Source organism: Chiloscyllium punctatum, chromosome 42 (assembly GCF_047496795.1).
Source record: "Chiloscyllium punctatum isolate Juve2018m chromosome 42, sChiPun1.3, whole genome shotgun sequence".
NCBI lineage: Eukaryota > Metazoa > Chordata > Chondrichthyes > Orectolobiformes > Hemiscylliidae > Chiloscyllium > Chiloscyllium punctatum.
Window position 1 is genome coordinate 38,059,845 of NC_092780.1, and position 27,150 is coordinate 38,086,994.

Genomic DNA, 27,150 nt, shown 5'->3' on the forward strand with positions numbered 1-27,150 from the left:
ACATGTCATTAATATCAAATTAAGATTATGTACTCCGAAATGGTGTACAGTTCTCCAAGTGATGTTTCATACAAAGCTACAACTTGAAAAAAATTGTCTTCAAAAACGAATGCAACAGAAATGGCCAAAATTTGAGTAGGTGAAGATATGAAACCTCCTTAAATTATACATTACTGACCTACTGAACTTAATTCATTTACCTGAATCCCAAGAATGAAATGCAAGTCTGCTAAGTCAAAAGCTTACCAATCCAATCATGGACACCAAAGTTGGATATTTAACCTGACAGGACAGAATACTGTTAAGAATCCAGCTCCTCTCTGCCCAACACATTTTACTATTACCTTCCAGTATTATACAAAATGGAGTAGGAATACTCTTCACTCAAATTACTGGTCTGTTCCTGTAAGTATTTAATCAATGAATCAAGACTGCTGGTTGTTCCACAGGCCATTGGAGCACAACGGTACGTGTGATTCAGATATTAGGCCATCAAGGCTGTCTGAAAAGATCATTGTCAAGCATGTTAATTTGACCACAAAAGGTGACAGGATGCTAGTATATCACTGCTCCTTTTCTGACTGCTCACTTGATAACTGATGTGTGATGGTCAGCCACTGAGTGAAATATAAGCTTGAAACTGTTTCCAATGATGGCATCCAATAGAATTATGTAAAGTTTGAATGAATGGCAAGTGGGTAGACTTGCAAAAGTGCTGCAAGTCTTCCAACTGTCTGTGGGTTCATGAAGCTTAAGTGAATATCCTGAATAAAATCCAAGCTCAACGTGTTCCCAACATAAGAAATAAGAGCCAATAAGATCGCGGTCTCAGCTCCACTTGCCCACCCTCCCACCATAACCCTTCATTCCTTTACTGGTCGAAAAATTCTGTTTTAAAAACATTCAATAAGGAAGCCTCAACTACTTCATTGGGCATGGAATTCCATAGATTCACAACCCTCTGGGTGAAGAAGTTCCTTCTCAATTCAGTCCTAAATCTGCTCTCTCTAAATTTGAGGCTAAGCCCTCTTGTCCTAGTTTCGCCTGCCAGTGGAAATATCCTCTCTACTTCTAACTTATCTATTTCCTTCATAATTTTATGCTTTTTCTAGATTCTCACCTCATTCTTCTCCACAAGAAAAGTGCACTTCTGTACAAGAGTACAGAATGTTGAAAACCTTAAGATGACAAAAAAAAGTACGTATGCCTCAGATGCGAATTATTTAAACCTCACTACAACCTACTTCAGACAATAATCCTGGCAATTAAATTTTGCTCTTTTTCAGTATACGCAAGGTTCTTAATATATTTAACTTGTATCCTGGAGATGGAAGGAAAAATGAGGGAAAAAAAGATACTATATTTATACTGCAATCAGTAACGCATCTCAATTGAAATATCCCTATAGGATCAGAAATATGAATTAGAGGGAAAGTATATACCTCAAAATGAATCCAGCTCTCTAGCCTCAAATAGGTTACTTCAAGGTGAACCAACGGTCATTAGTATTTATATGTATAATCAAGATCATTACTTCTTGTCAAGAGTAGCTTCTCGTCATTTACCACATCATTCAAGTCTGAATCTCATTTTACTAAGTGTAGAATTTACTCCCCACGATAGCTAAAATAGCTGATTACACTCCTATAGCTTTGCCAACACTAAAACAGATGGTCTGAGTCAAACACATGACTCAAAATTTCCTCCAGATACAAGTGCTTCCACATATTTATGTCACCATTTTAAACAGTGCTATACTATCACTCCACTGGACATTTTTACTTCATTGTTACCTTACAAGCACTTAGCAGACATGGTCTTAGCAACTTCGAGTTTCAGTTGATTTAAGATCAACTCTCAGAAACAAAATCAGGCAACAGTCACAGACATTGGTGTTTGGTTTCCTGATCACAAATTTAATTTGTTCAATTAAGTGTAATCTCACTGCTATAGGACTGCTTCAAACTTATTCTATAAGTATGAACATTGCAGATGAGATTAAGAGAAGACCCTAGGCTTGATGTAAGAACAATAGTGGATGTTCTTTCCCGCCTCAGGCGACTGACTGTGTGGAGTTTGCACGTCCTCCCCGTGTCTGCGTGGGTTTCCTCCGGGTGCTCCGATTTCCTCCCACAGTCCAAAGATGTGCAGGTCAGGTGAATTGGCCGTGCTAAATTGCCCGTAGTGTTTAGTAAGGGGTAAATGTAGGGGTTTGGGTGGGTTGCGCTTCGGCGGGGCGGTGTGGACTTGTTGGGCCGAAGGGCCTGTTTCCACACTGTAAGTAATCTAATCTAATCTAATCTAGTTGTAAAGGAAATTGTCATTATAATATATGAAAGCCTTCATCTACAAATGACAAGCTCACAATATCTTACTTGAGTTATCTTCTGATTTTTAAGACAAACATCAATACGCAAGATGATTCAGGAAAATGTTGAACTTAAATACATCACAAACTTCAAAATGTCTCCAACTGCCTTTTTAAAAAAATCTGTCTACTCTACAAGTTCCCTGGATAGTACCTCCTTGCAAACATTTATTATTCTACATCAACAAATCAGAGCAAGTTTAAACACATTCCCCTGAGATGTCTACAACCTCAATTTTGCAATAAACCAAACAACTTCGTAAAAACAAAACTATAGTTTGATCACATAAAATCTTAAGTGATGCAGTTTAATTTTCAAGTACAGATTTCACTTGCTTTGTCAGCGATTATGGATCAAACTGCCCTATTCAGAGCAAGCTAACTTTATTTTGTAAATTTAGGAATTCACTTGAAAGAAAGTGATTTCAAAAGCTTGAAGATCCATTTCAGCAAAAGTGAGAGTCACATCACAGGCAACCTGCACGTGTGTCTAAGCTAAGTTCCACAAGGTCAGACAAAATTATTCAGACAAAAGAAAACTCTCTCAACTAGGTCAATGGACTAATGCCCTGTTCCAAGATTCTGCTTATGCAGTGATGGCATAAACCACTAACAGGAAAGTACATTAGCACTTGACCAAGACTAAATCTCCCCCACTATCATGTGAAAGCCATGCAGAACCTAGAAAGATCACAAGTATCAAAAAGTGTACAAATCTAATAATTCAATATATTGCTGGTCAAAAATAGATAAGGGAGATTCCTTCAAAATGACACAGGGAAACCAAAACAATGGATTTTATGAACAGCAGTTTTTAAACAAGAATATTTAAGTGTGAAATATGGGAAATAAGTCAAAATTAAAAGATGCTTGTTGCTCCAAAAAGCATTACTTTTGGTAACTGGCCTTAAAAGAAAATTATACGAATACAGTATAGACAGTCTGCGATTTACGAGTGATTGACTTATCAACGCTCATACATACAAATAGAATCCCTACTAATTTTAAGGATCCAACATGTGAACACTTGCTTGTACTTATGAATGGATATTTTATATTGTTCCAACTCGCGTAAGCATAGACTTACAAACATGCTCAGGAATGAAACCATTCATTATGCCGAGACATCCTGTACAGTAAACTATTAGCTGGTATATATGCAGATGTCAATTACACAAATCTGCTGGTTGCATGAGAAATATTCTTAGAAAAGAAATCCAATACAGTACATTCTAGTATTCTTTCAATAAAAATCTTCAACTTAAAATGTTAAAATGGCATGCAACTTAATCACCGAATTCTGGAAACTCAGTACTTCATTAGGGTCAACAGCAGAACTAGCACTTGCATCTTGATGTCCAGGGCTGAAGCATTAAAGGATTTAGATCGAGGAGCTCTCTTGAATAATGTTTTTTATATATTTGCCTGCTTTCACAAATAACTCAACTTCTTCCTTTGCACTTTAATGTCGTAGATCATTGATGAACTGACACCGAAATTCTGCAAAAGGATAAGCACCCCTTTTCTAGTCTCTTACATTCCCATTTATTTTGAAGTCAAAACAACGCATCTTCACTCCAGTCCTTGCTTGGGAGTCATCTTACATGATTGTTGAGGGGTGGGGGGCACTGGAAGAACTACCATATGACAGATGAACACGTGTGATTGAACTTCATGCACAAAACTCTCAAATTTACATATTTGAAAGCTTTTATAAAAATGGTAAATTTTCTTTGCATTTTTGCCATTTGCGTTAGAATTACAGATGCTTTGAGTATGGGATAATGGGGAGCTCATAGCACTTTAGTTAAAAACAATTCAACTTAGAAACATTTTCTAAACTCAAGCGAATTGCAAAGTTGAATTGGATATTATGTGATATTTCCTCTGTGGAGACCAATTAATAAATCAGAAACATACCTCCAAAGCCTGGCGTAAGAACGTCCTCTTCTCAGATTTTGCCCACTCGATGCATTCTAAACATAATTCAACCTGTGAAAGCCACAGTTCAGTTAATTCTGATAAGGAAGTATAAGGGCAATTACAAGGATAACTTCTGGTATGAGGGCACAGCTTTTTAGAAATCTATGCAAAGAAAGATAGAAAATCTAATTTTTTTAAAAACAAACTGTCACAGATTTGGGAGTCTCAGGATGTGCCAAAAGAAGAAAAAAGGCTTCAAATACTCAGTACAACTTAGCCATACAAACAGCAATAAAATACATGACTAGATCATCGGGTTTAGTGATGTCAGTGGAGGGATAAATATTGTCCAATATTTCAATTTTTCTTCAAAGAACATCACAGGGATTTTGGAGACACAACTGATGGGTCTCAGTTTAATGGCTCATTTGAAGGATATCACTGTAAGATCCCCAAGTCGGATCAGCACTGATCCATGGTGACTTGTATTAGGTAGCTTGTTATCCTTTTGATAGTTCCTTCACACCTTACAATAATTACCAGCTGGAAGGACAGGTGGACTGCCCTTTCAACTTCACCTATATCAATTTAAGTTCCAGAAGCAGTTGATTCATTATCTATAGCCATGAGATTGTAAAATCCAAGAATTTCGAGTTGATATCAATCCTGCTTTATTTAAATTGTATTCCTTTGCTTGTTCTGTCAGATTAAACATTGAATAGAAAATCAATTTGAGCAAAGGGTTCAGAAAACATTTACAAGGATGTTACCAGGCTTGGAGGGTTTGAGCTATAAGGAGAGGCTCAATAGGCAGGGGCTATTTTCCCTGGAGCAAGTGGTGACTTTGTAAAGGTTTATAAAATCATGAGGGCATGAATAGGGTAAATCCTTTCCCTGGATCGGGCAGTCCAGAACTAGGTGGCATAGATTTAGGCGAGGGGAAAGATTTAAAAAGGGACTGAGGAGCAACATTTTCATGCGAAGGGTCGTGTGTGTATGCCATGACCTGCCAGAGGGTGTGGTGGAGGCTGGTACAATTACAGCATTTAAAAAAGATATCTGGATGGGTATATGAATAGGAAAGGTTGAGTTGGATATGGGCCAAGTGCTTGTAAATGGAACTAGATTAATTCAGGATTTCTAGTTGGCATGGATGTGTTGGACCAAAGAGTCTGTTTCTATGCTGTACATCTCTATGTTTCTATGACTACGTCATTCAGCAATGTTGACTCTTACCTCTTGGCCAGTTGCCGCTTCCATATCTAGGAACAAGTCAAGCAATGACCGAACCAATCGAGCAGCCTTGGCTTTACTGATGGAATTCAGGAATGGTCTGACGTACTTCAGCAGTCCCCCCAGTTCTTTGGAGAGGAAAAATGGATTTTAAATATCAGGGCTGCATTATACACAAAATGGAAAACAAAATCCTGAAATTTTCTTTGGCCATAGACATTAGCCACTTAGTATTTTAGCAGACATCATCTCAGCATTTGTCTTTGTACTGAAGATGTTTTGAAGCTGTGAATACCAAGATTCAATTTCCACTGAATCTCCTTCACACTTACTGCCCACACGCTGGGAAATACTCCATCTAATCTGGCTTGAGCAACAGTAATTAGATGAGATAAACCATATACAAGTAAGTAAAACAAAAAGGATGAAACAAGACAATAAAGTGCATTATTGTGACTATTAAGCAGCAGTAATACATTCATTAAACAGTGTCTTGGGAAGGAGAGAACAGAGAGATGTTGGGGTTCTGTGTGTTCATCCCACATGGCCTGGTCCTTCCAACCCAGCCTCAGCGTTCCCCAACCCTCTTCCAATTCATGGCCTTATCCATATTCATGGAGAATAGTACACATGCTCCGTGATGTCAGCAGACTGCCTTTCACTATAAAGTCATTCTCGATTAAAACTTTTAATCTACCTGTTCAGATATACTACCTCAATTCCAGGGCAGGTAGAAACTTTTGACTTGGGTATAGGGGCATCACCAGTTAGCATTACAAAACTCCTATCTAAACTGCAACCGGTCACAAGAAATAGGAACATTTCTTGGAGCTGGCGTTTTTGTTCGTCATAAGATGAACAAAAGCAAACCTACAAAAAAATAATTAGAACATACAATCAACACAATATTGAGAAACAGTCTAATTCGATTTATAATTCAACTATTCATTGCATTGGTATAGCCTCCAGATCTATGGGTCAAAAGTTAGACAACAGAATTAGTTTTACAGATCTTTGGTGACTGACATAGATACAATGGGCTGAATAGCCTCCTTTCATGCTTTAAATATCTGGAGTCTAACCTGAGATAGAGTGCAATAAAATAAAATTTAACATAATCACCATTGGAATCCAGTGAAGCTACTGTCAGTTTCCCCAAAGAGTACGCATGGGGCACTGTAGCAAATAATAACTTGACAAGTTATGCACTTCCCTGAAGTGGCAGCAATGAGCAGACATTTTCAAAAAAAAAATCTGAACAAACTAACTGAAAGGTAAACCATTCACTCAGCACAAGTTATGTGGCATTTTTCCCCCTCAATCACGCAATTTCATAAATGCATACAATCTCAAAAATTTGAATGCATTAGCAGTAGTTTACAGCGGCAAAGGTCTAATAAAAACCAAGGCACCGATTTAAGGAACAGGCATTACAGCAATTCACTCAGGATCCATTGACAGCAGATTCCAACTCTGTGGCCTCTACCATCCAGAAGGATGAAGGCAGCAGGTGCAGGGGGAACACCAGCACTGCAAGCTCCCCTTCAAGTCAAACTACCATGACTTGCAATTTGCTTGTCCATAAATTCCTGAAGGTGGTAAAGAAGTTTAATAGGGTAGTTAAGGCAGCACATCTTTTCTAGTCAAGGTGCAGATAATAAGAGCAGGGAGGTTATGGTGGAGTAGTACACACTGCTAGGCCACAGTTGGATGACTGTATGCAATTCTGGTCTCAGCACTACAGTCAGAGCAGATGAAGCAGGGTGGAGAGAGACCGATACCTCTCTAATCCAAAGCAAATATGAGTTTAAGATTGAGATGCATGTGCAGGATGGACAGAAAGCGACTGATCCCTTTATTTGAAAGGTCAACAAGGAGGCATAATTTTACAGTGAAAGGCAAGGGATTTAGGGGAGGTTCAAGGGTATGAGTCTACTGCTAGAAAGAGATTAGTGCAGGTCTAGTGTAGCTTTGACACTACTGACTCGATGAACCAAAGGCCCCTTTTGTACTGTATGTCTCTAGATCACCATTCCTTCAGTGTCACTGGGATAAGATCATCCCTTCCCAACAGTACACCACACAGACATCAGCAGTTGGGATGCACAATAAATGCTGACTAACCTAGCAACACCTACCCCACAATTGCAATTTTAAAAAATTTAAATATCCAGGTCTCTTGCTTTGTAATGGACTGAAAATACCAAAGCAGCAAATTCAATTGGAACTTCTTAAAATATTCGAGGGGTAGAAAAATACAGAATTGTTGGGGAAAAGCAGAAAAAAAAACAGTACAGCGGGCCAAATGGTCTTCCACTGTGAAAATTACCTTGTGTAGAACCTACACCTCTTTAAGGCAAAGTCCTAATCTGACATACTGTTCTTAAATTCTGCTAAAAATTATCCAAGTTTGCACAGAGAACAGGATATACCTTATGAAGGCTAGCTGTATGTGCATTTCTGTCAACTAGAGAGGGGAAGAATGCTCTGTGAGCTTGGACGAAACTGGAGAAAAAAAATCAACCTTCACTTCTCAATTCAAGAGGGAATGTCTCTAAAAATGTGAAACAAGTCTGAATTGGGAGAGGGTGAGATGTGCTTTAAGATATTCTTGGCAAATAGATTATATAGGTTTCTGAAAGCATTTACATAAATTATGTACTTAAGATGCTTCAATTGATAAGCATTTTCCCAATTTAGTATCTAGCAAGCCTAAATCAGAGGTAGGTTAGTTTAGTGCAGAATAAAGCTCATTCTATAGATCAAACAAACCTAATATTAAGAATAGATCAGAGTGGTGCTGGAAAAGCAACGCAGGTCAGGCAGCAGAGGAGCAGGAAAATCGATGTTTTGGGCAAAAGCCCTTCATTCCTGATGAAGGGCTTTTGCAGGAAAATCCACATTTCGGGCTCTTCGGATGCTGCCTGACCTGCTGTGCTTTTCCAGCACCACTCTGATCTAAAACGCTGGTTTGCAGGAACTGCGGTCCTCACTTTTGCCTAATATTAAGAATATTCCATGATGTACAAGCAAAAGATCTACCATTTCATTTATCACTTATTCAGGGACCATCTGAATAAAATTTCAAATAATATCGGCTTATAATCAATTTTACACTGTAGCTCACATCTATTGGAAACCAGGTTTGGACTTTCCAAAAGTAATTGTAGTGTGTTTATTCCACTTAAATGGATACAATCCAATACCACTGTTATTAGACACTGTGGCATCTAAGTTTCTACAAAGTCCTCAGTGTGCTCAGCAAGTCAAGCAACATCTGTGATTTCAAGACTAAGGAGTAAACTTTTAAAACAAAAAGGTGAGGAGAGATTTTAAAACAAAAAAGAAATTGTTTCACACCGAGAGTGGTTCAAACATCCAGAGGAAGTGGTGGGTGTGGTACAATTACATGTTTAAAAGACGTTTGGATAAATACATGAATAGGAAAGGTTTAGAGGGATATGGACCAGGAGCAGGCAGAAGACACCAGTTTAGTTTGGGATTTTGTTTGGCATGTATTGGTTGGATCAAAGAGTCCATTTCTGTGCTGTACTACTCTCGGATTCTATGACTAAGATTACTTGGTAACATCTGCAATAGAAACCTCTGACAATCAATCAGATTGAAAATAAAATAGGAAAGAATCACCAAAAGGTCTGCCTTTTCCCATCCAAAAATCAACAATCCAGCAAAATACCTTTTAACGTAAGCTATGACTACCACCTGTAGTGTCCTGACGGTCTGGCTGCAAGAAAGATTTCAAATTCAGCCTGTCAAGCTGTGATTTCAAAGAGTAGATCTTTGGTGGGTTAGGAAAACAGATGGAGTCAAAAAGGTTTCAGCTTTGTTTCTTCTCAGGTGAAGAGCCAGCAGAGCACATTTTTAAGAAACAGCAATGTTGTGATGGCAGCATTAAGGGATAAACAATTTGGGGAAAGGACCCCAAGCAGGTGCAGGAGTAATTACAAATATCTCAAATTTGTCAAATGCCCATTTCACACACAGTGTCCTTGTAAGACTCGTCTGCTACCTCATCATGCATAAACAAGAAACTTGAATGCCCTAAAGAGAAACAGGTTTTCGCAACTCAGTCTCAGGTGCATTCAATGCATGCTGCTGTGTATATATCTCAACTAAAGACACTGTTATACAGTTTACCTGCTGCTTGCCCAGTTTTGGCAAGGAGCCCTCCCAGCTCCAAAATACTCTGCTCTTTAACACGGACAGCTTCTTCGTCATCTTGCTGGATATCACGTTTCACTGAAAAACAGAACAAATGAGACATTCAGTCCAGGAGTACTAACTTGCACTTTTGACATTTGTGTCTGTTAAAAGGTTTTGTTTTGGACACAGTCAAGATGCTTGCAAACATTTTCTATGACAGGTTTCTCAACAGTTTTATACAATGCACTCATAACATATAGCAGTTGAAGAACACCACTTCAAAATGTTAGTGCATACAGAGCTATTTAACAAGTGATAGAAAAATCACAGGAATACCACCTGTGCAACTCTGGATAGTAAACTTTGTGGCAGTAAGACTTGAACAGAAAATTCCCACAAAATAAATACTAATCTTGAATGATAAATTTGCCTCATTGCCTTGCAGGCTTTGGTTATACAGACATGTATCTCCATAACTGGTCACAGGTGACCCATTTCAGCAAGCTGCACTAAATCAGCAGCTAGTCACCATGTGGATACAAAGTAACACCTATAAACATTCAGTCAGTTTCAGATTTACTCTCAAACACCAAATTAGATTGCTGTTAATATTCTGAATCAGCTTAGGTCCTGAAAATTGAGACAATGGTCTAAACACATCTGCTGTACATCAATGGACCTTCTGAACTGGATGCCCAGAATAACCTTTGCAATGGAACTGGTCACCAAAGACACATTACAGGTTTGAGGTCAAAGGCATTGCACAGATCAGCGAGCTGCGAACACCAACTTTGGTGTCCTGGTGGACTGGCAGCAAGTAAGATTTCAAATTCAGCTTGTTAGGTTGTGCTTTCAGAAGGTGGATCTTTCTTGGGTTAGGAAAACAGATGGAGTCAAAAATGCTTCAACTTTGTTTCTTCTCAGCTAAAGATTCAGCCAGTGCTTTTTTTTTAAAAAAAGCAAATGTAATGTTGCAATGGTAGCATTCAGGTATTAACAATTTTGGAAGAGGAGCCCAAATGGGTGCAAGGGCCTTTTCAAATATATCTAAAATTAGTCAAATGTCCATTCATGCAGCCTCACAATGCTGCCCTCCATTGGGCATACTGCATTCATTTTTTTTGTTCTGTAAGAATGGGTACAGGTATCATACAGATTTAACCAACTTTTTTTTAAAATTTAGTGGCGGAACATGCTGGAGGCCACAAAAGCTTTGTTGCATTCAGTTGAGGGAATTAAACTTTTTGAATGTCACTGATAAGTTGCCTCAGGACATTTACGGACTGTAGCCAAACTGGTACTGGGGGATACAAATACTATAAAAACTATGGCATAACTAAATAATCTCCATAACACAACTAAGAAATATTACTTTTGCAGATGAGCGCAGGAACAGGGTAGAGGTTTAGAAAAGTGACCCAAAGAATGACCAAAATAAAAAAGTTCAAAGAGTGATTGGATTTGAAACATGACTCTGCTTCTCCCTCCACAGATGCTACCAGATCAGAGTTTCTCCAGCATTTCCTTTTTTAAAAGGAAAGAAACAATAGAATGAGTAAATGAGGAAATATAGAAACAGATTACAAAATTTTTAACAAGTATATAAAAAGGCAATGAATAACTAAAGTGTGCATTGTTCCCTTAGGAGGAGATTAGGCAATTAACGAGAAACAAACACTATAAAAAATTTTGAACAAGTATTTTGTTCCCGTCTTCAAATTAGAGTCATGTTTTGAATTTAGGGAGCTACTGTTTGGTTTGGAGTCTCTTTTCTCATTCTGACTCCTTTATTTGGTAATGTAGTCATGTAGCAACATTACCTCCTGTAGTTGCACTTTAATGATTTCTTTCTTGAGAGTCAGAACTGTAAAGCACAAAAATAGACCCTTTGGTCCAGCTCATCCATGTTAACCAGACATCCTAAATTAATCTCGTCCCATTTGACAGCATTTGGCCCATGTCCCTCTAAACCTTTTCTATGCATGAACCCATCCAGATACTCTTAAACATAGTAATTGTATCAGTCTCCACCACTTCGTGTGGCAGCTCATTCCATATACACAACATCTGCTGTGTGAAAAGATTGCCTGTCAAGTCCCTTTTATATCATCATTCTCCTCACACCTTAAACCTATGCACCCCCCCCCACCCCATTTTGGACTCCACTACCTTGGGGAAAAGACCTTGGCTATTCATCCTATCCATACCCCTCAAGATTTTGAAAACTTCTCCAATGTCTGACAGTCCAACACAACATAATGAGCTTCTAAGAGAGATGCAAAAACCTGAAAGATTTATTAACTAAGAACTTGGTGGGAAAATTGAACATTCTGCTCTCAGCAGCAAGAAACTGGCTATCTCATGCAACTCCCCCAACTTGCTCACAAAAGTCAGAAGGGGTTGGAAAGATTCAACCCTGTGTTGTGTGCACCTCAGTATGGATCAGCTGAGGATACTGCGTTGCGTGACTCAGTGCGATCAGCTGAAGATACTATGGCAGAGTCCAGTTCAGCAACAGGAAATAAAATTAATTGCTAACTTGTTTTAAAAAAGTGGCCACTTTGAAATATTACACAAATATTAGGTACCTGAGTTTACAGGACTGTAGTTCTTTTTGAAATATTCTAAACGGTTAGCACTACTGCTTAACACCGCCAGGGATCCGGGTTCAATTCCAGCCACAGGCAACTGTCTGTAAGGAGTCTGCACATTCTGAGTATGTGTGAGTTTCTTCCCATAATCCAAGTGTGTACACGTTAGGTGCATTAGTCAGGGGTAAAGTAATAGAGTAGGGGAATGGATCTGGGTGGGATACTCTTCAGGAGGTCAGCGTGGACTTGTTGGACCTAATGGCCTGTTTCCACACTGGAGGGATTCTATAATACTTTCTAATACTGCCCCGGCTTTCCACTCTCCTTACACACCCTCCCAAAGTTTTCATATGTTAATTTGGTGTCCCCTGCATAATTACACTTGAAATATTCTCCAGCATGTACCTCTACCTGCCACATCTGTACCCTAGACTTGAAAGCCATTCAACCCTGACCACTGGATTAGCCTATCCCAACCTTTAAAACATCCACTATTATTCACTTAAAAGTTTTAAATAGTCAGTGTAAACATGGCATACCAATTCTGAAGCACATCTAGGATTTTGCAACTGATGCTTGCTTGATATAATTTAAAAGGGAGAATTCTACAAAATTAACATTGCCTTATAAAGCTTCAGTTCATGACTTATTTGATGACAACACAATTGTATAGTCAGCAGTTTGCACTGATTGTCTCAGTTCATGATCACATCATCTGCAAGTTCTAGCAAGTAATACGCCATCTAGACAATAATATTTCACATAGCAATCTCTGCCTGTAGCTCAAGTGTTATCATATGCTGTACGTTCACAAAAACCGTGAAATCTAATTCCCGATTTAGAAAATTATTTTTTGCCTTTACTCTAAATCCACCTAACTTACTATACTCCACTCTAGCACCAATCTCCTCAGTATTTTGGGCAGGTCACCTAGGTCCCAGATCTCTGCCAAGTGTGAACCTTTCCTAGTAGCATAGACAAAACAAAGAAACTCAGCTCAAACACTAGTTAGGTGTAAACCATCTAGTCTGGGCCTACCTGCAGTCTCCTAAACCCAAATCCAACACCCCTATATCTACAGCCCTTTCAACTATACTATTTTTCAGTCACACATTCATCTGCATTCTCATTTTTTCACTGACTTATGTGTGATACTGGATGTAATTGGAGATTAAACTTCAAGTACTTTGCATCATAATTCAAGGGATTATGGAAACTCGCACTCATATCAAGTCAGTGATCCACGAAGAAGTATCCATGGTTGAACAAAATGGGAGATCTGCACTAAGTAATTTAGCAGATGAAAAAAACAAAGCTTGCAGTCCTGATAGTGTTTCAAGTGAGGACTTCAAAACTGGCATGTATGTTCACATCAAACTTCCATGGAATTCTCTCTCAAAATTTGGAGAAAGTTAACTACCCATTGTCCCCTTGCTACAGGGACTGTGACATAGAATCCCTACAGTGCAGAAACAGGCTGTTTCACCCAATAAGTCCACACAGACCCTCTGAACAGTATGCCATACAGACCCATTTCTCTACCACATTACTCTACACTTTCCATGACTAATGAACCTAACCTACTCGCCCTGAACACTATGGGCAATTTAGCATGACCAATTCACCGAACCTGCACATCTTTGGACTGTGGGGGGGGGGGGGGGGGGGAACTGGAGTACCTGGGAGGAAACCCACATAGACACAGGAAGAATGTGCAAGTTCCACACAGACAGACAGTCGCCAGAGGATGGAATTGAAACCGGGTCCCTGGTGTTGTGAGGCAGCAGTACTAACCACTTAGCCACCATACGATGATCAAGAAGGGAGCTCAGTTATTCTGTGGAAACAATTGAACGGAATTATTTCTGTTTTACCCATTCTCCTGAACAAACTATTTTCTTTATGTAGGGAAAAGTGAGGACTGCAGATGCTGGAGTTCAGAGCTGAAAATGTGTTGCTGGAAAAGCGCAGCAGGTCAGGCAGCATCCAAGGAACAGGAGAATCGACGTTTCGGGCATAAGCCCTTCTTCAGGAAGAAGGGCTGAAGAAGGGCTTATGCCCGAAACGTCGATCCTCCTGTTCCTTGGATGCTGCCTAACCTGCTGCGCTTTTCCAGCAACACATTTTCAGCTTTTTGTTTATGTAGCCAGCAAAATCTTCCCAAAAGGCAGAATGTGGCTTTAGACATTCCACACAAGAACGTCTGACCTACATTTGTATCACTACAAAGACGAAAAGTATCGAGAACATCAGGAACTCTTCATCGATTTAAGTCAACTGACCAAATGATTTGGCGCAGTAAATTAGACTTTCTGTGGAATGTACACCAACCATTTGGTGATGCAAATAACTTAGAGCCATAGAGATGTACAGCATAGAAACAGACCCTTCGGTCCAACCTGTCCATGCCAACCAGATATCCCAACCCAAATCTAGTCCCACCTGCCAGCACCTGGCCCATATCCCTCCAAACCCTTCCTATTCATATACCCATCCAGATGCCTCTTATACGTTACAATTGTACCAGCCTCCACCATTTCCTCTGGCAGATCATTCCATACATGTACCACCCTCTGCATGCAAGGTCCCTTTTATATCTTTCCCTTCTCACCCCAAACCTATGCCCTCTAGTTCTGGACTCCCCGACCTCAGGGAATAGACTTTGCCTATTTATCCTACCAATGCCCCTCATAATTTTGTAAACCTCTAAGAGGTAACCCCCTCAGCCTCCGATGCTCCAGGGAAAACAGCCCCAGTCTGTTCAGCCTCTCCCTATTGCTCAAATCCTTGCAACATCCTTGTAAATCTTTTCTGAACCCTTTCAAGCTTCACATCTTTCCAATAGGAAGGAGACCAGAATTGCACGTGACATTCAAATAGTGGCCTAACCAATATCCTGTACAGCCACAACATGACCTCCCAACTCCTGTACTCAATACTCTCATTAAAGTCCTGTAATGACTTCATAACTACAAACCCTTAAATGTAGATCTGATAAACATATAAACATGGAAAACAGGTGCAGGAGTAGGCTATTCAGCCCTTCGAGCTGTCCAATATCATGACTGATCATGTAGTTTCAGTATGCTGCTTGATCTCTTTAGCCAAAAAAACAGAGCCACATCCAGCTCCCTTTTGAATTTATCTAACAAACTGGCCCCAACAGCTTTCACTGATAGGAATTCCACAACTCAGAAGAAATTCACCATCATCTCAATTCTGACTGGCTTGTCCCTTTTCTTAAGGCAGTGACAAAGGTCATAAAAAAGGTCCTTCTAATCTCCAAACTGGGGTCAAACAAGGGGAGAGGATAGCCCCAGGCCCACAAAGCATTGAGGCAAAACTCTTGCAAAATTTGGACCAGCTACAGTTGAGTAGTAAAAAAAAGTCTCCCATAACAGGTCCTGTTAGCCAACTCTCAAATGGCCAACATTTCAGAGGAAGCCGAAAGTTAAACACTTCAAAAAAGAGACTGAAGCTCTACTTTAAAGCAGCTGCAATGGCCTCAATAATGGGAGAAGCTTGTTACCAACACAGATAGTTCTTCTATAAGATGGTTATGTTTTTGTGCAGTCCCATGTTATAGGAAAATTGCACTTTAGAAACAGCACTTAGTGTTGGCAATGTAATCTCATTACAGCCAACACATTCTAAAAGTTTGCGCTTTAGAAACAACATCTCCATTTTGTCAATCACGTGAAATTGTGTTAACGAAACCCGCATTATCATGGAAAAAGATTAGTTCAGAGTGACACCTTGTCCATCAAGCTGAAATCATACCTCAAGTCCCAACATCTTAAATGATGAGGTACAACAGGAAAGAAAGGAAGGAAGCACCAAATCCTGCAATCCAGGTCCTAATTTCTGTTGGAACACTCTGCTCACCTCCCCAATTTTAATAAGTGAAGAATCAGCCTATTAAGTCATGTGAAAATCCATGGCAGAAATTAACACAGGTGGGTATCATTCCAAATCAAGAAAGCTATTTGCTTCCAACTCAGATCTATCCTTTTTTGGTCCAAAATGGGCGCACTCAAACATTGATGCATCAGAGTCCATCCTTCATTTGTCTGGTGTGTCTTGGATAACAATAAACAATTGAAGACATCATTCATTATTTTCTTTTAATTTGCATATACATTTGTTATAATTGTGTCTTATTTTCCACCATCTCAACTATTTCCAAGCAAGGTTAATTATTTGCCTTCAATTTCATGCACTTTTAGCAAACGTCTTGTGTAGAAGCGCACAACTGCCTTCTGAAAAATTAATTACAAATTACAACATAGACATTCCCCCCTTGTACAACCATAAAAACTAATTAGTCTCTTAGTTATGACATATACTTTACAATTCCATTGCAAACTTGCACACACCAAGTCGCTCAAGTCTAACATAATTATAGATTCCATTAAGTCCACCACACTTCAGTATATACTGAAGTCTATGGTTTCCTGATTTCCCACCTTCCCTTAAATAATGAAGGTAACACTTTCAAATTAAAGAAACAATTCCTGCATCGAGCACGCTTTGACAGATGGTTTTCAAATTGGATGTTATTGTATGACGATTACATCTAATGAGAACAATGAATATTTTGCTTCAGAGTTAAAAGAGAGAGATGTATCCGAAGTAGCAGCAATACAATTCTAGAATCTGTTATTTATTACATCTCATAAGCATGGAATACTTGAAAACAAATTACCACCCATTTTCAGGCGAAGAATCACTGGTAATTTAGAATCAGAACAGCCAAATTTAACTAGTTTCAGACAAGGTAATTTAAAATTGTAGGGGTGAGGTGAAAGGGTGGTTGGTGGTTGTGGGGGTGCAGGGAAGAGAGGTGGAGAGCATGGGAGAGGGAGAGAACTAAAAATCAACAGAAACAACAACTATTTAAATAGCACTGGAAGAGAAAAAAGGTGAAAGTGCATAAAAATAACAAAAGGACAAACTCTATGGATGTCAGCTTCATGGAAGGAAGGGAGAGGAAAGAAGTTGTAATACAGTCCAAGATACATAGATTATTTGGAGACTTAGAAAGAAGTCTATATAGGTCCACCTGATACACAAGTTCACATTTTAAAAACTCTAAGTATATCCACAACAGTGCAAGTATACCTGACCAATGCAAACCTCCAAGAGACAGGGTATCATCAGTAGTATGTTTACATTCTTGAACATTTTCCCCCACACATGTAGGAACTAAAATCGATAATACTATTGCAACTGGTGTACATGAAATAAAGTGTAGAATTTAAATTCAGAAAACTAAGCAAATAGAAAATTCTAAAAATTCAGTACCCAGTTTTTATTTTGTTGCTACACAGATTAATTCTCTCACATCAATTAAGTATTAGCGAGTTTTGAGAAGATTTGTAGCTCAGGTCGAGGTTCTGGATGTAAGTTTGCTCACTGAGCTGGAAGGTCCATTTTCAGACATTGTTACCATACTAGGTAACATCAGTGAGCGCCAGTTAAGTATATACCTTCTTGCATATTCTACCAGCAAATTCCCAAATGGAATATTATATAAACCCCAATTAAGGCAGCATCCTCTCTAACTGGAAAATGTTTCAGATTTTACAATCCACAGAGGAAAAATAGTAATGCAGCCAAGACTTATTAATTAAAATATCAGAATGGAACAGGGCAGCCTGTCCCATTTTTACACTGATGCATTTTTATCTTCTCCTTTCTCAAACTAAAGATTAACCTCGCTATTAAAGGCAACCATATGGAACTGCATCATACAGTGCAAGATAAAGACCAAGAGACGACTGTCATGTGCAGACATAGATAAGCACAGCTAGCTTTATCATAATTACAACCCTTGTCACCAATGGCTGAAATATAGCATTCAGGAGTCAATAAAGCAGTGTGTTATATCAAGGAGAGCATTTTAAAGGATGTCTTATGCAATAAAAGAGCCGATGTCAAGTAAACAGCTAGAGGTAGCTCTAATCTTTGGAGCTATTCTTCAGCAGTCCTAGTTACCAATATTAAGTTGCAAACAAAAAGGGAGCAGGCCCATCAGGTGCACTGCATCATTCATTAGAGTCATGGCTGAACTTTTACATAAATTTCACTTTTCTGTTTTACCCCCTCAATCCCCCACCCCCCACCGAGTATCAAACTCGGAGTCTCGAATTTACTCATCAATTCTGTATCCACAGATCCCAATTGCTTTTTTTCTCCATCCATTCTATTACATTACTCCCAACCCTGTACGCTAACCTCCTACCACATTTCTTATATTATTTCTCCTGCTTCTGCCCCAAGAAATAATGCTAACTTTCACTAATGTATTCTTTGTTAAATTTATTTCCTAAAACTTAATTCTTATTTTCAATTTTCCGTTCCTTTGAGAATTTCTAGGTCATCCTTTATTTTTTTTAAAAAGTAAACAATTTGTCAGGCATATATCAGTTTTCTCACCGATATTGCAAACTTTTTCTATTAATCCACTACTATCCTTAACTTTTCCAATTATTCAAAGATGCATGATTTTTCCCAGGTTTTCTTTATTCGAGTCATAAAGGAGACTAAAGAGTTGGCTTTCTAGAAATGTTTGTTATTGTTTAATCAATCATAGCTTTTAGCTCATTTCTCAATTTACTTCAGCCAAATCTCTCTACATCGCAACTGACTTTATTGACAAACAAGCTCCTAGTTTTGGAAATCATTTTCAAACTTAACTTGATATTCTATTATAAATCATTCTTCAACAGGGCGAACTATAAAAAGTTACTAAATTAACAATGTTCATTACAAAATACTAGATTCAGAACAGCTCTTTCCTTCATCAATTCCTTGAAATAATGTTCTAGGAAAATGTTTTGAATGCATTCCATGAGCTCATTCTCTAAAGCCACTTTTTCCAATTCATTTGGTCGATAAAAAGATTAAAGCTTGCAACAATTATTGCAAGATCCTCATGATCAAAAGATGTTTCTTTAAAGCTGACAACTTTTAGACAATTTCCCCCAACTACAGAAATATTTTGTTCTTGTTGAGTACATCATGAAGCAATTAATTATTAAGATGCCACGAACAAATAGGGCATAAATTAGGCTATGTGGAATATAGCTGAAAATGTGTTGCTGGAAAAGCGCAGCAGGCCAGGCAGCATCCAAGGAACAGGAGAATCGACGTTTCAGGAAGGGCTGATGCCCGAAATGTCGATTCTCCTGTTCCTTGGATGCTACCCGACCTGCTGCGCTTTTCCAGCAACACATTTTCAGCTCTGATCTCCAGCACCTGCAGTCCTCACTTTCTCCTATGTGGAATATAGTTTGGAATTACAACTACCAATCACAGCTCTTTTCAGTTTGCATCTAACTGGGTTCAATGAACAGCTCTGCAGTTGCAAATTTGGCTACAGGCTAGAATATATTTGAAAATAAAAGTAGGGTAATACTTGGAAGAAAAATGTTCAGATATCAACTTGTATCATCGTATATGGCAGCAAACATCACAGGAGCAGGTTAACTCCCTGCTTCTCAAGCAGTTGCTGCTTTTGGAGAGATATCATTTAAAAATATTTAGACTGTCACTTGGTATTTCAGTAAGTTTGAATGTCTGCCCCATGACAACCAGTACACATGCGCATGATTGCAAGCAGTTAAGATGAACTCTATCATTCACCGTTGTGGATCTGTTCGCCAAGCTGGGAATATGTCTTGCTGGTTTCAAAGGAGGCTCCCAAGCAATGAGGATGTCACCTAGACAGGGGACAAAACGTTTGCAAGACAAATTCCCAGCTCGGCGAACAGAACCACAACAACGAGCACCCAAGCTACAAATCTTCTCCCAAACTTTCTATTATTCACCTTTTTCAGAACATGGAGCTTCATCCCAGTTTTAAAAAAAATTAAAATGGGGGTCTTGTAAAATCCAGAGTTAGGATTTTCAAAATGCAGTTATTTTTAAAAAGGCTCTCCTAGGTCAGGACAAAACTCACTGCAAAAGAATATTTTGTTTTCACTAGCTTTGGGTTTGATAGGTTTCAAAGTACTTTTCCCTTATTTTACAAGGTATCCAATAAAGGTGATTCTTAAACATTTTCATCCGTGTACAATTAAGACTAGACAAAATACCATACAGACCACTCACCATTACTCTACCCATTTGCACTTGCCATCACAAAAAAAACACAAATCAAATAGTGGGAAAGATGCGCCACTTTTAATGAGACACTAATGAGGTGATACCTGGTTCCATGTTGAAGAGCTTCAGTCTTCTATCAACCTCTACGTTTGGCCAGTTCCTCGGTTTTCAATCCCATATGTATAGAAATTCTGAACCTGCAGTTATATATTGTTGGGAATGTGCTTTAGAACACCATCAGCAAGTTCAGTCCAACGTTTCCCAGCAACTATCAGCTTCAGTATTTTTGCTTCTAATCAGCCCACAGGTCACCAAGAGAACCACAGAAGAATCACATTTTGAAAACCAGTGCCACAGAGCAAAAATACCACCACAAGCATTCCTTCAGTCAAAATAAACATATGCCTGCAAACCATGACAAAACACAAATAGGCATTATATATCTGCACTTTCATACAATGCTGTTTTGAAATTTAACACATTGCTACTATTAAAAAAAAATCTTATTTATTAACCCAATTCTCAAGTTGCTGAAGAAAGACAGAGCTCCATAGGTGCCAATTTTTATTTGGAATTTATTTTAAAAAGTCAACAATTAAAAAGCCTCTAATGACTACCATACTGGACTGGAATGACTGACTACAGTGATTCAAAGCTAGATTCCTTATTCAAACTTTGCTTAGTAGATAAAATATAAATGTCAATATTCTGCAATACACAATAGTAAAACAAGTATGCAATGAATACATTAAAAGACATTTCAAAAGAACTGGCACAGGTAACCGTTCAGAATAAAGTGACTCTTAAAAACAACTGATAAGACTCCTCTCCTGCATAAGCAGTTGAGGTGCCTTGTGTGGCTGGTGTAGGAACTGTGGAAATATATTATAGCCAGACAAGTTTGCCAAATCAGTTTGTTTTAGAAAGCCATAAGAATTACATCAAGAATAAATATTCAGCTCCTCAAACCATCATCCAGTATTGTGACGGATCCTGTACTTCAACACCACATTCTCACACTATTCTTATTCCCTACATTCCCTTAGCATGAAAAAAACTAAGGGATCTCAGACTTGAATATACTTATTGGTTCAGCATTCAAACCAGTTTGTGGGAAGAGAATTCCAAATTTCTGTGAACCTTCGAATGAAAGAACCTCTCCCAAAGCAGTTCTAAAATGGTCAACAGTATTTAACCTTTCAAAGATCACAAAAAGTTTCTCTCTTCACTCTAGCAAGTTGTACTAAATCATTAGTAGCAACAAGAGCTGAACACTGATTAAAAATCACACAACATCAGGTTACAGTCCAACAGGTTTAATTGGAAGCACACTAGCTTTCGGAGCGACGCTCCTTCATCAGGTGGTCGATGAAGGAGCGGCACTCCAAAAGCTAGTGTGCTTCCAATTAAACCTGTTGGACTACAACCTGGTGTTGTGAGATGTTTAACTTTGTACAACACAGTTCAACACTGGCATCTCCAAATCATGAACACAGTGGGAAATGGTAAAAAAGTTTGCGAAATACTGTGCATATGGAAGGGAAAAACGAAAAGGGACATTAGCACATTATCATTGATTTTCTGTCTGGCACAATAAGTCCCAGAGGCTCAGTCCACCTAGAAGCTCCAGATATGTTAAAATCCCACCGCTGCCGCCAAGAGACCCAAGGGGCAACTATTTCACACAGAGGGTGGTACGTGTATGGAATGAGCTGCCAGAGGAAGTGTACAATTGGAGGCTAGTATAATTGCAACATTTAAAAAGGCATCTGGATGGATATATGAATAGGAAGGGTTTGGTGGGATTTGGGCCAGGTGCTGGCTGGTGGGACAGATTGGATTGGGATACCTAATCAGCATGGACAAGTTGGACCGAAGGAGCTGTTTCATACATGCTGTACATCTGTATAAACTTTATGACAATGGTAAAAATGATACCAGTAGGATGTTCATGGAACTCAGCAATAAGACAGTACAACGGGATTATGAAGCAGTATGGCCTGGGGACAAATTATTTTAACTAGATTTAACAAGTGCTATAATTTTCCACATTTTGCTATTGAATGACTAGAATTGGCAACTACTTTGCAGAAGGTAAAAGTAAAATTGAATTGGAAGTGTTAATTTTATACAGAAATTAGAACAATTTATGACGATATGTACAGCTGGGTCAGATTGTTTCTGGCTGTAAACAACTTTGATTGAAACAGTGACAGTTTTGGGTAGTCCAGTAAATTGATATAGTTTCATGTTTTTCTCTGCCACAGATTTAACATAGTTAGAGACAAAACAAAAACCTGCAGATGCTGGAATCCAAAGTAGACATCCAGGATGCTGGAAGAACACAGCAAGCCAAGCAGCATCAGGTTGTGGAGAAGTCAATATTCTTGGTAATCTGAAATGTCGACTTCTCCACCTCCCGATTCTGCTTGGCTTGCTGTGTTCTTCCAGTCTCCTGCATGTCTTCTACAGATTTAACCTAGGCACATTATATGATGCTTTATTCCCATGATTCCTGAACGTTCATTTCTTACAATGCATAATCAACAGGATTATAACTCCTCCCAGTAACTCCCACCTTTTTCTATTAAATTATTCTTGATTCCTTTCGCCTTCAAGTGCTTATCTATTTCACCCAAATGCATCTATGCCTTTCCCTTCCACTACCTTTAACATATTAGGATGTGAAAGATATCAAACAAAATTGATACCAAGCCATATAAATAGTGTTAGGGCAAAAACTTGATTAAGAGGTAGATTTTGGAGGCAATGTCTTAGAGAGAGACTTAGAGAGACAGTAAGGTTTGCATCAAACTTTGCTTCCTTCAGATTGGAGGCAAACATTCTTCTAAATGGAAATTTAAACCTGAAGATTTTCCATTCAGCCAGAAGTTTAATGAAAATGATTTGCCTTTATATAGCACCTTTCACACTCTGGAAGTCTCAAACCCCTCTGTAGACAATGATGTTTCGAAGTGTTGGCATTGTTGAAATGTAGCTAATTGACACTCAAAATGCACGCAGCATTCACAATGTTTATTGAGAGTAAATATGTTCAAATCCTCAGGAATACCATGAATGCTCTTCAAAATAAGTACCATGGAATCTTTTGAATCAGCCTAAGCAAGCAGATAGGGATAATGTTATTTGCAAGTGTTTTAATAGTCTAATGAGAATCAGATGCGTAACAATAAGTGCCTTTCAGATTAAAATCTCTTAAAAAGAACAAAGTTTATGGTAATAGCAGAAAAATTATGAAGCTGAAGAGGTAGATCTGAGCAGGTTTCAAAATACAGTTCACAGCAAAGGGGAGGAGCACAAAATCACCAAAAGAACTTCAAGGTGTTCTGAAAATTCAAAGACTCAGGTGCAGAAAAGTCAGTGTGCTGGTCATGCACCCCCGAGTCCAAATAGAACTGGCACAAATGCTTCAGCGCAAGTGAAAAGAACAATGCAGTGTTTGATTGGAGGAGCAATGAGCATGAGAAAGACAGTGAACAGCCATGCTTACTATTCCAGCAATTATAATAGTGGGCAGCATGGTGGCACAGTGGTTAGCACTGCTGCCTCACAGCGCTAGAGACCAGAGTTCAATTCCCACCTCAGGCGACTGTGTGGAGTTTGCACATTCTTCCAGTGTCTGCCCGGGTTTCCTCCCAGTCCAAAGATGTGCAGGTCAGGTGAATTGGCCATGCTAAATTGCCTGTAGTGTTATGTGAAGGGGTAAATGTAGGGGTATGGGTGGGTTGCGCTTCGGCGGGTTGGTGTGGACTTGTTCAGCCGAAGGGCCTGTTTCCACACTAAGTAATCTAATAATTCTTCCAGTTCTAGGTTCCTTCCATCCCATGCTTACTACTCCTCCAGATACAGAATCTATGACTGGAGAAGAAGCAAGAACAAGGAGGGAGGGAACTTATGATCAAAAGTCAAATCAGCAGTTATCTTGATTGACGGATTGAACCTACTTGACATTCACAAGGAGCCGATAAGCAAGCAAAGAGAGGGGGGGAATGGAAGTGGTGACCAGAATACAAGTTCATCTGAATGAGCTCGAGGATCAACCTGCGGAAGCCACCCATACAGGGAGAGAATGCTGCTTGCAGAAAGGAGGCCCATTACATTTCTTTGAAATCCTGTGCTGGTGGTGGTGGTGGTGGAAGGGAGGGAGGGAGGGAGGGAGGAAGGGAGGGAGGGAAAGACAAATAAGAAAAGACATGATTCATTCCGGTCAGTTTATTAACTTTGCTTTTTATGCCAGACTGATAACACTCTGGTGTTAAACGGCTGCTATTTGAAATTAAACTACAGGCAGCCTCTTGGTTGCCCACAAGTCTATTTGTATGCAAGTCAGAACATTTTGTAGGACATTATAAAAGAGACATTTGTAAATACATGAAATATTCATATGCCAGGTCTTTAAAATTACATCCCTATGTAAGGATTGCATGCGTAAATCAGATGTTCATAAAATTGTGGGTGCGCCAAAATCGTCGTTTATTATTGTAATTTGGGAATTGCATCCAGATAATGAGGCCTTTTAGATGGTAAGCAATCTAAACTCATTAGGTGGTGACATAGTGAACCCTTGCACTTATTGAAGGTTTCCTGGTTCTGATATACACAAGTCAGAAGGGGTTATGTTTTGTTGTTAGTGTAGATTTAATTCTATTGTATGAAAACCTGAAATGCTGAAATACGGAGACCACTTTGTAATGTAGTTGCATAAAATCGCCAGTTTTTAAAAGTACCAGAAGATAAACAAAGGGAAAAATGTTAACTTTAAAATTAAAGGTGTGCAAATTAGTATCATGTAGGAATTTTTTAAAATTCAAATTTAACATGAGATTACCAGAATTACAAACTTCAAAAGCAACTCAGGGCCTTAAAAAGAGAGAAACAATTTACACTTCGCCTTTTCTTTCCTGGTAGAAAAGGCTATTTCCACTCAAGCACTGTAAATGCAGGGAACCTGAACTGGATTGGGATACTATGAATTAGGGACAGGAAATTATAAATATACACCAAGGCCTGCCAAAATGCATCAACTCAAAAGGCACCTGGGGAGCAGGCAGCTTATAAAATCAGTGAAAAAAAATTAAACCACTCAAAGAGAAGTCAAAGGGCTGGGGAAAGTTTTTGAGAAGCATGTGGGAAGACAGTGAATACAACCGGTGAAGAATAAGCTCCTTTCCTTCTCTCGTACATCAAGAAACTACCGAGATGGATCTCGAAAATACAAATGGAACCAATACAAGCACATGCCTATATCCACATTTTGGCTGGGAGTATTCTCATCAAGGCCAAAACACTCAGTATGCCATTTGCATACTTCAAGCATTCTGATGGATTGCAGCATTAACTGTGGTGGCAAGCTAAAAGAGCTATTGTTATGGATAATGACTAGACTGTCACATTTCTGTTTACAATTGATTGGGGGGCAGTAAAGCAAAGGAATAGTAAAAACATTCACTTTCTAGAAGTTATTTCCGTGATAGCATCTATACAGATGCTTTGGAGGAGCTCTTTCATCTCTATTGCTTCCATAAAGAAAATGCAAGTCTCTCTGAAATAGTTCACAGCATTATTATGGCTCAGACATCATGCATGATATAACCCAAGTCTGAGATAGTACAACATGCAACCCAGAAAACAGTGTCGTGAGGAACCTATAGATGAATTGAAAGGATTTTGGATGATGCTAGATTCTCCAAATATCACAGAAACTATACAAAACCACCAAATTCAATGCCTACAAGAGTGTGTGTTTTGGCACACTGTGAAGCAATAATGATCTTGGAGCTAGGATATAAACACACAGTGGTCATGGGAGCTGAAAGACAATAGCAAATGCCAAGAGATCATGGAAGGTTGACAGAGCAATGGCCAACTGGACACAATTGAAGGCAGCCAAACATAATGCAATTCCACAACACATTTTATGGAGCAGTCTCTCTAAAAGAGCAACAAGACTTGTCCCATTTATTGGACATCATTCAAATAATACAACTGGCCACAGTCAAAGTGAAGCAAGTCTTGTCCCTCATCAACAGAACGAAGAATGACTAGTGAGTCAGTCTTGAGACACAAACCATCGATAATGCCATGATAACGCCTGATAGGTCCGTCTAAAGATGACTTATATAGAACAGCTGTAACCAAGTGGTACAATTCTGGGAAATAAGTGAGAAAAGCACATATTCAGCCGTATAGTCAGCATTGGCAATCAGCAGCTACTTCATCTGAAGCACAGGAAACAAAATAGGATTCTGCAAATTGAAAAAAGGAAACTTAATAACACAAAAGTAATTGACATACAATGTTGGAAACAGTTTACACAATTATTGTCAACAATTTGATTTTCTTTTCTGGATGGTGTTTGTGCGCTTTGCAAAAGAAGGAAACCCTCAAAAGAAGTTCAGCACAATTCCAGAAAATGGCATCATTATGGGGTTACATCATTTTATTAAGTGACAATCAAAAGGAAGTTCTTGATAAAACTTAGCCCGGCAATTTTCTCATTAAGAGCCTTAAAAAAAAAGTAAATTTTGATCTCTTGATCTGAGCTGATGTATATAAACCGCACTACAATGTTCATTTCCAAATGACAGAGAAAGAGTGCTCCAGGAAACTGTTACTAAAATGTCATTTTTTGTTGGTACGTTCATAACCATGACACCAATTAACAGCTGTGACAACTACTTTCATAACTCCTGCTCAACCAAGGATGACAGGTCACTGCAGAATGAATTACATGAAACTCCA

General features: G+C 38.8%; 1 protein-coding gene across 2 annotated transcripts in view; it reads right to left on the reverse strand.

Moving 5' to 3' along the window:
• The window catches only part of LOC140465906 (26S proteasome non-ATPase regulatory subunit 11), a 98,583-nt gene that overhangs the window by 56,545 nt on the left and 14,888 nt on the right, over nt 1-27,150 (reverse strand). For both annotated transcript variants that reach the window (XM_072561835.1, XM_072561834.1), the window contains exons 2-4: nt 9,683-9,784; nt 5,528-5,652; nt 4,289-4,360 (exon numbers count right to left, since the gene is read on the reverse strand). In XM_072561835.1, the coding sequence (XP_072417936.1) occupies nt 4,289-4,360; nt 5,528-5,652; nt 9,683-9,784 (299 nt within the window). The remainder of the gene's footprint in view (nt 1-4,288; nt 4,361-5,527; nt 5,653-9,682; nt 9,785-27,150) is intronic.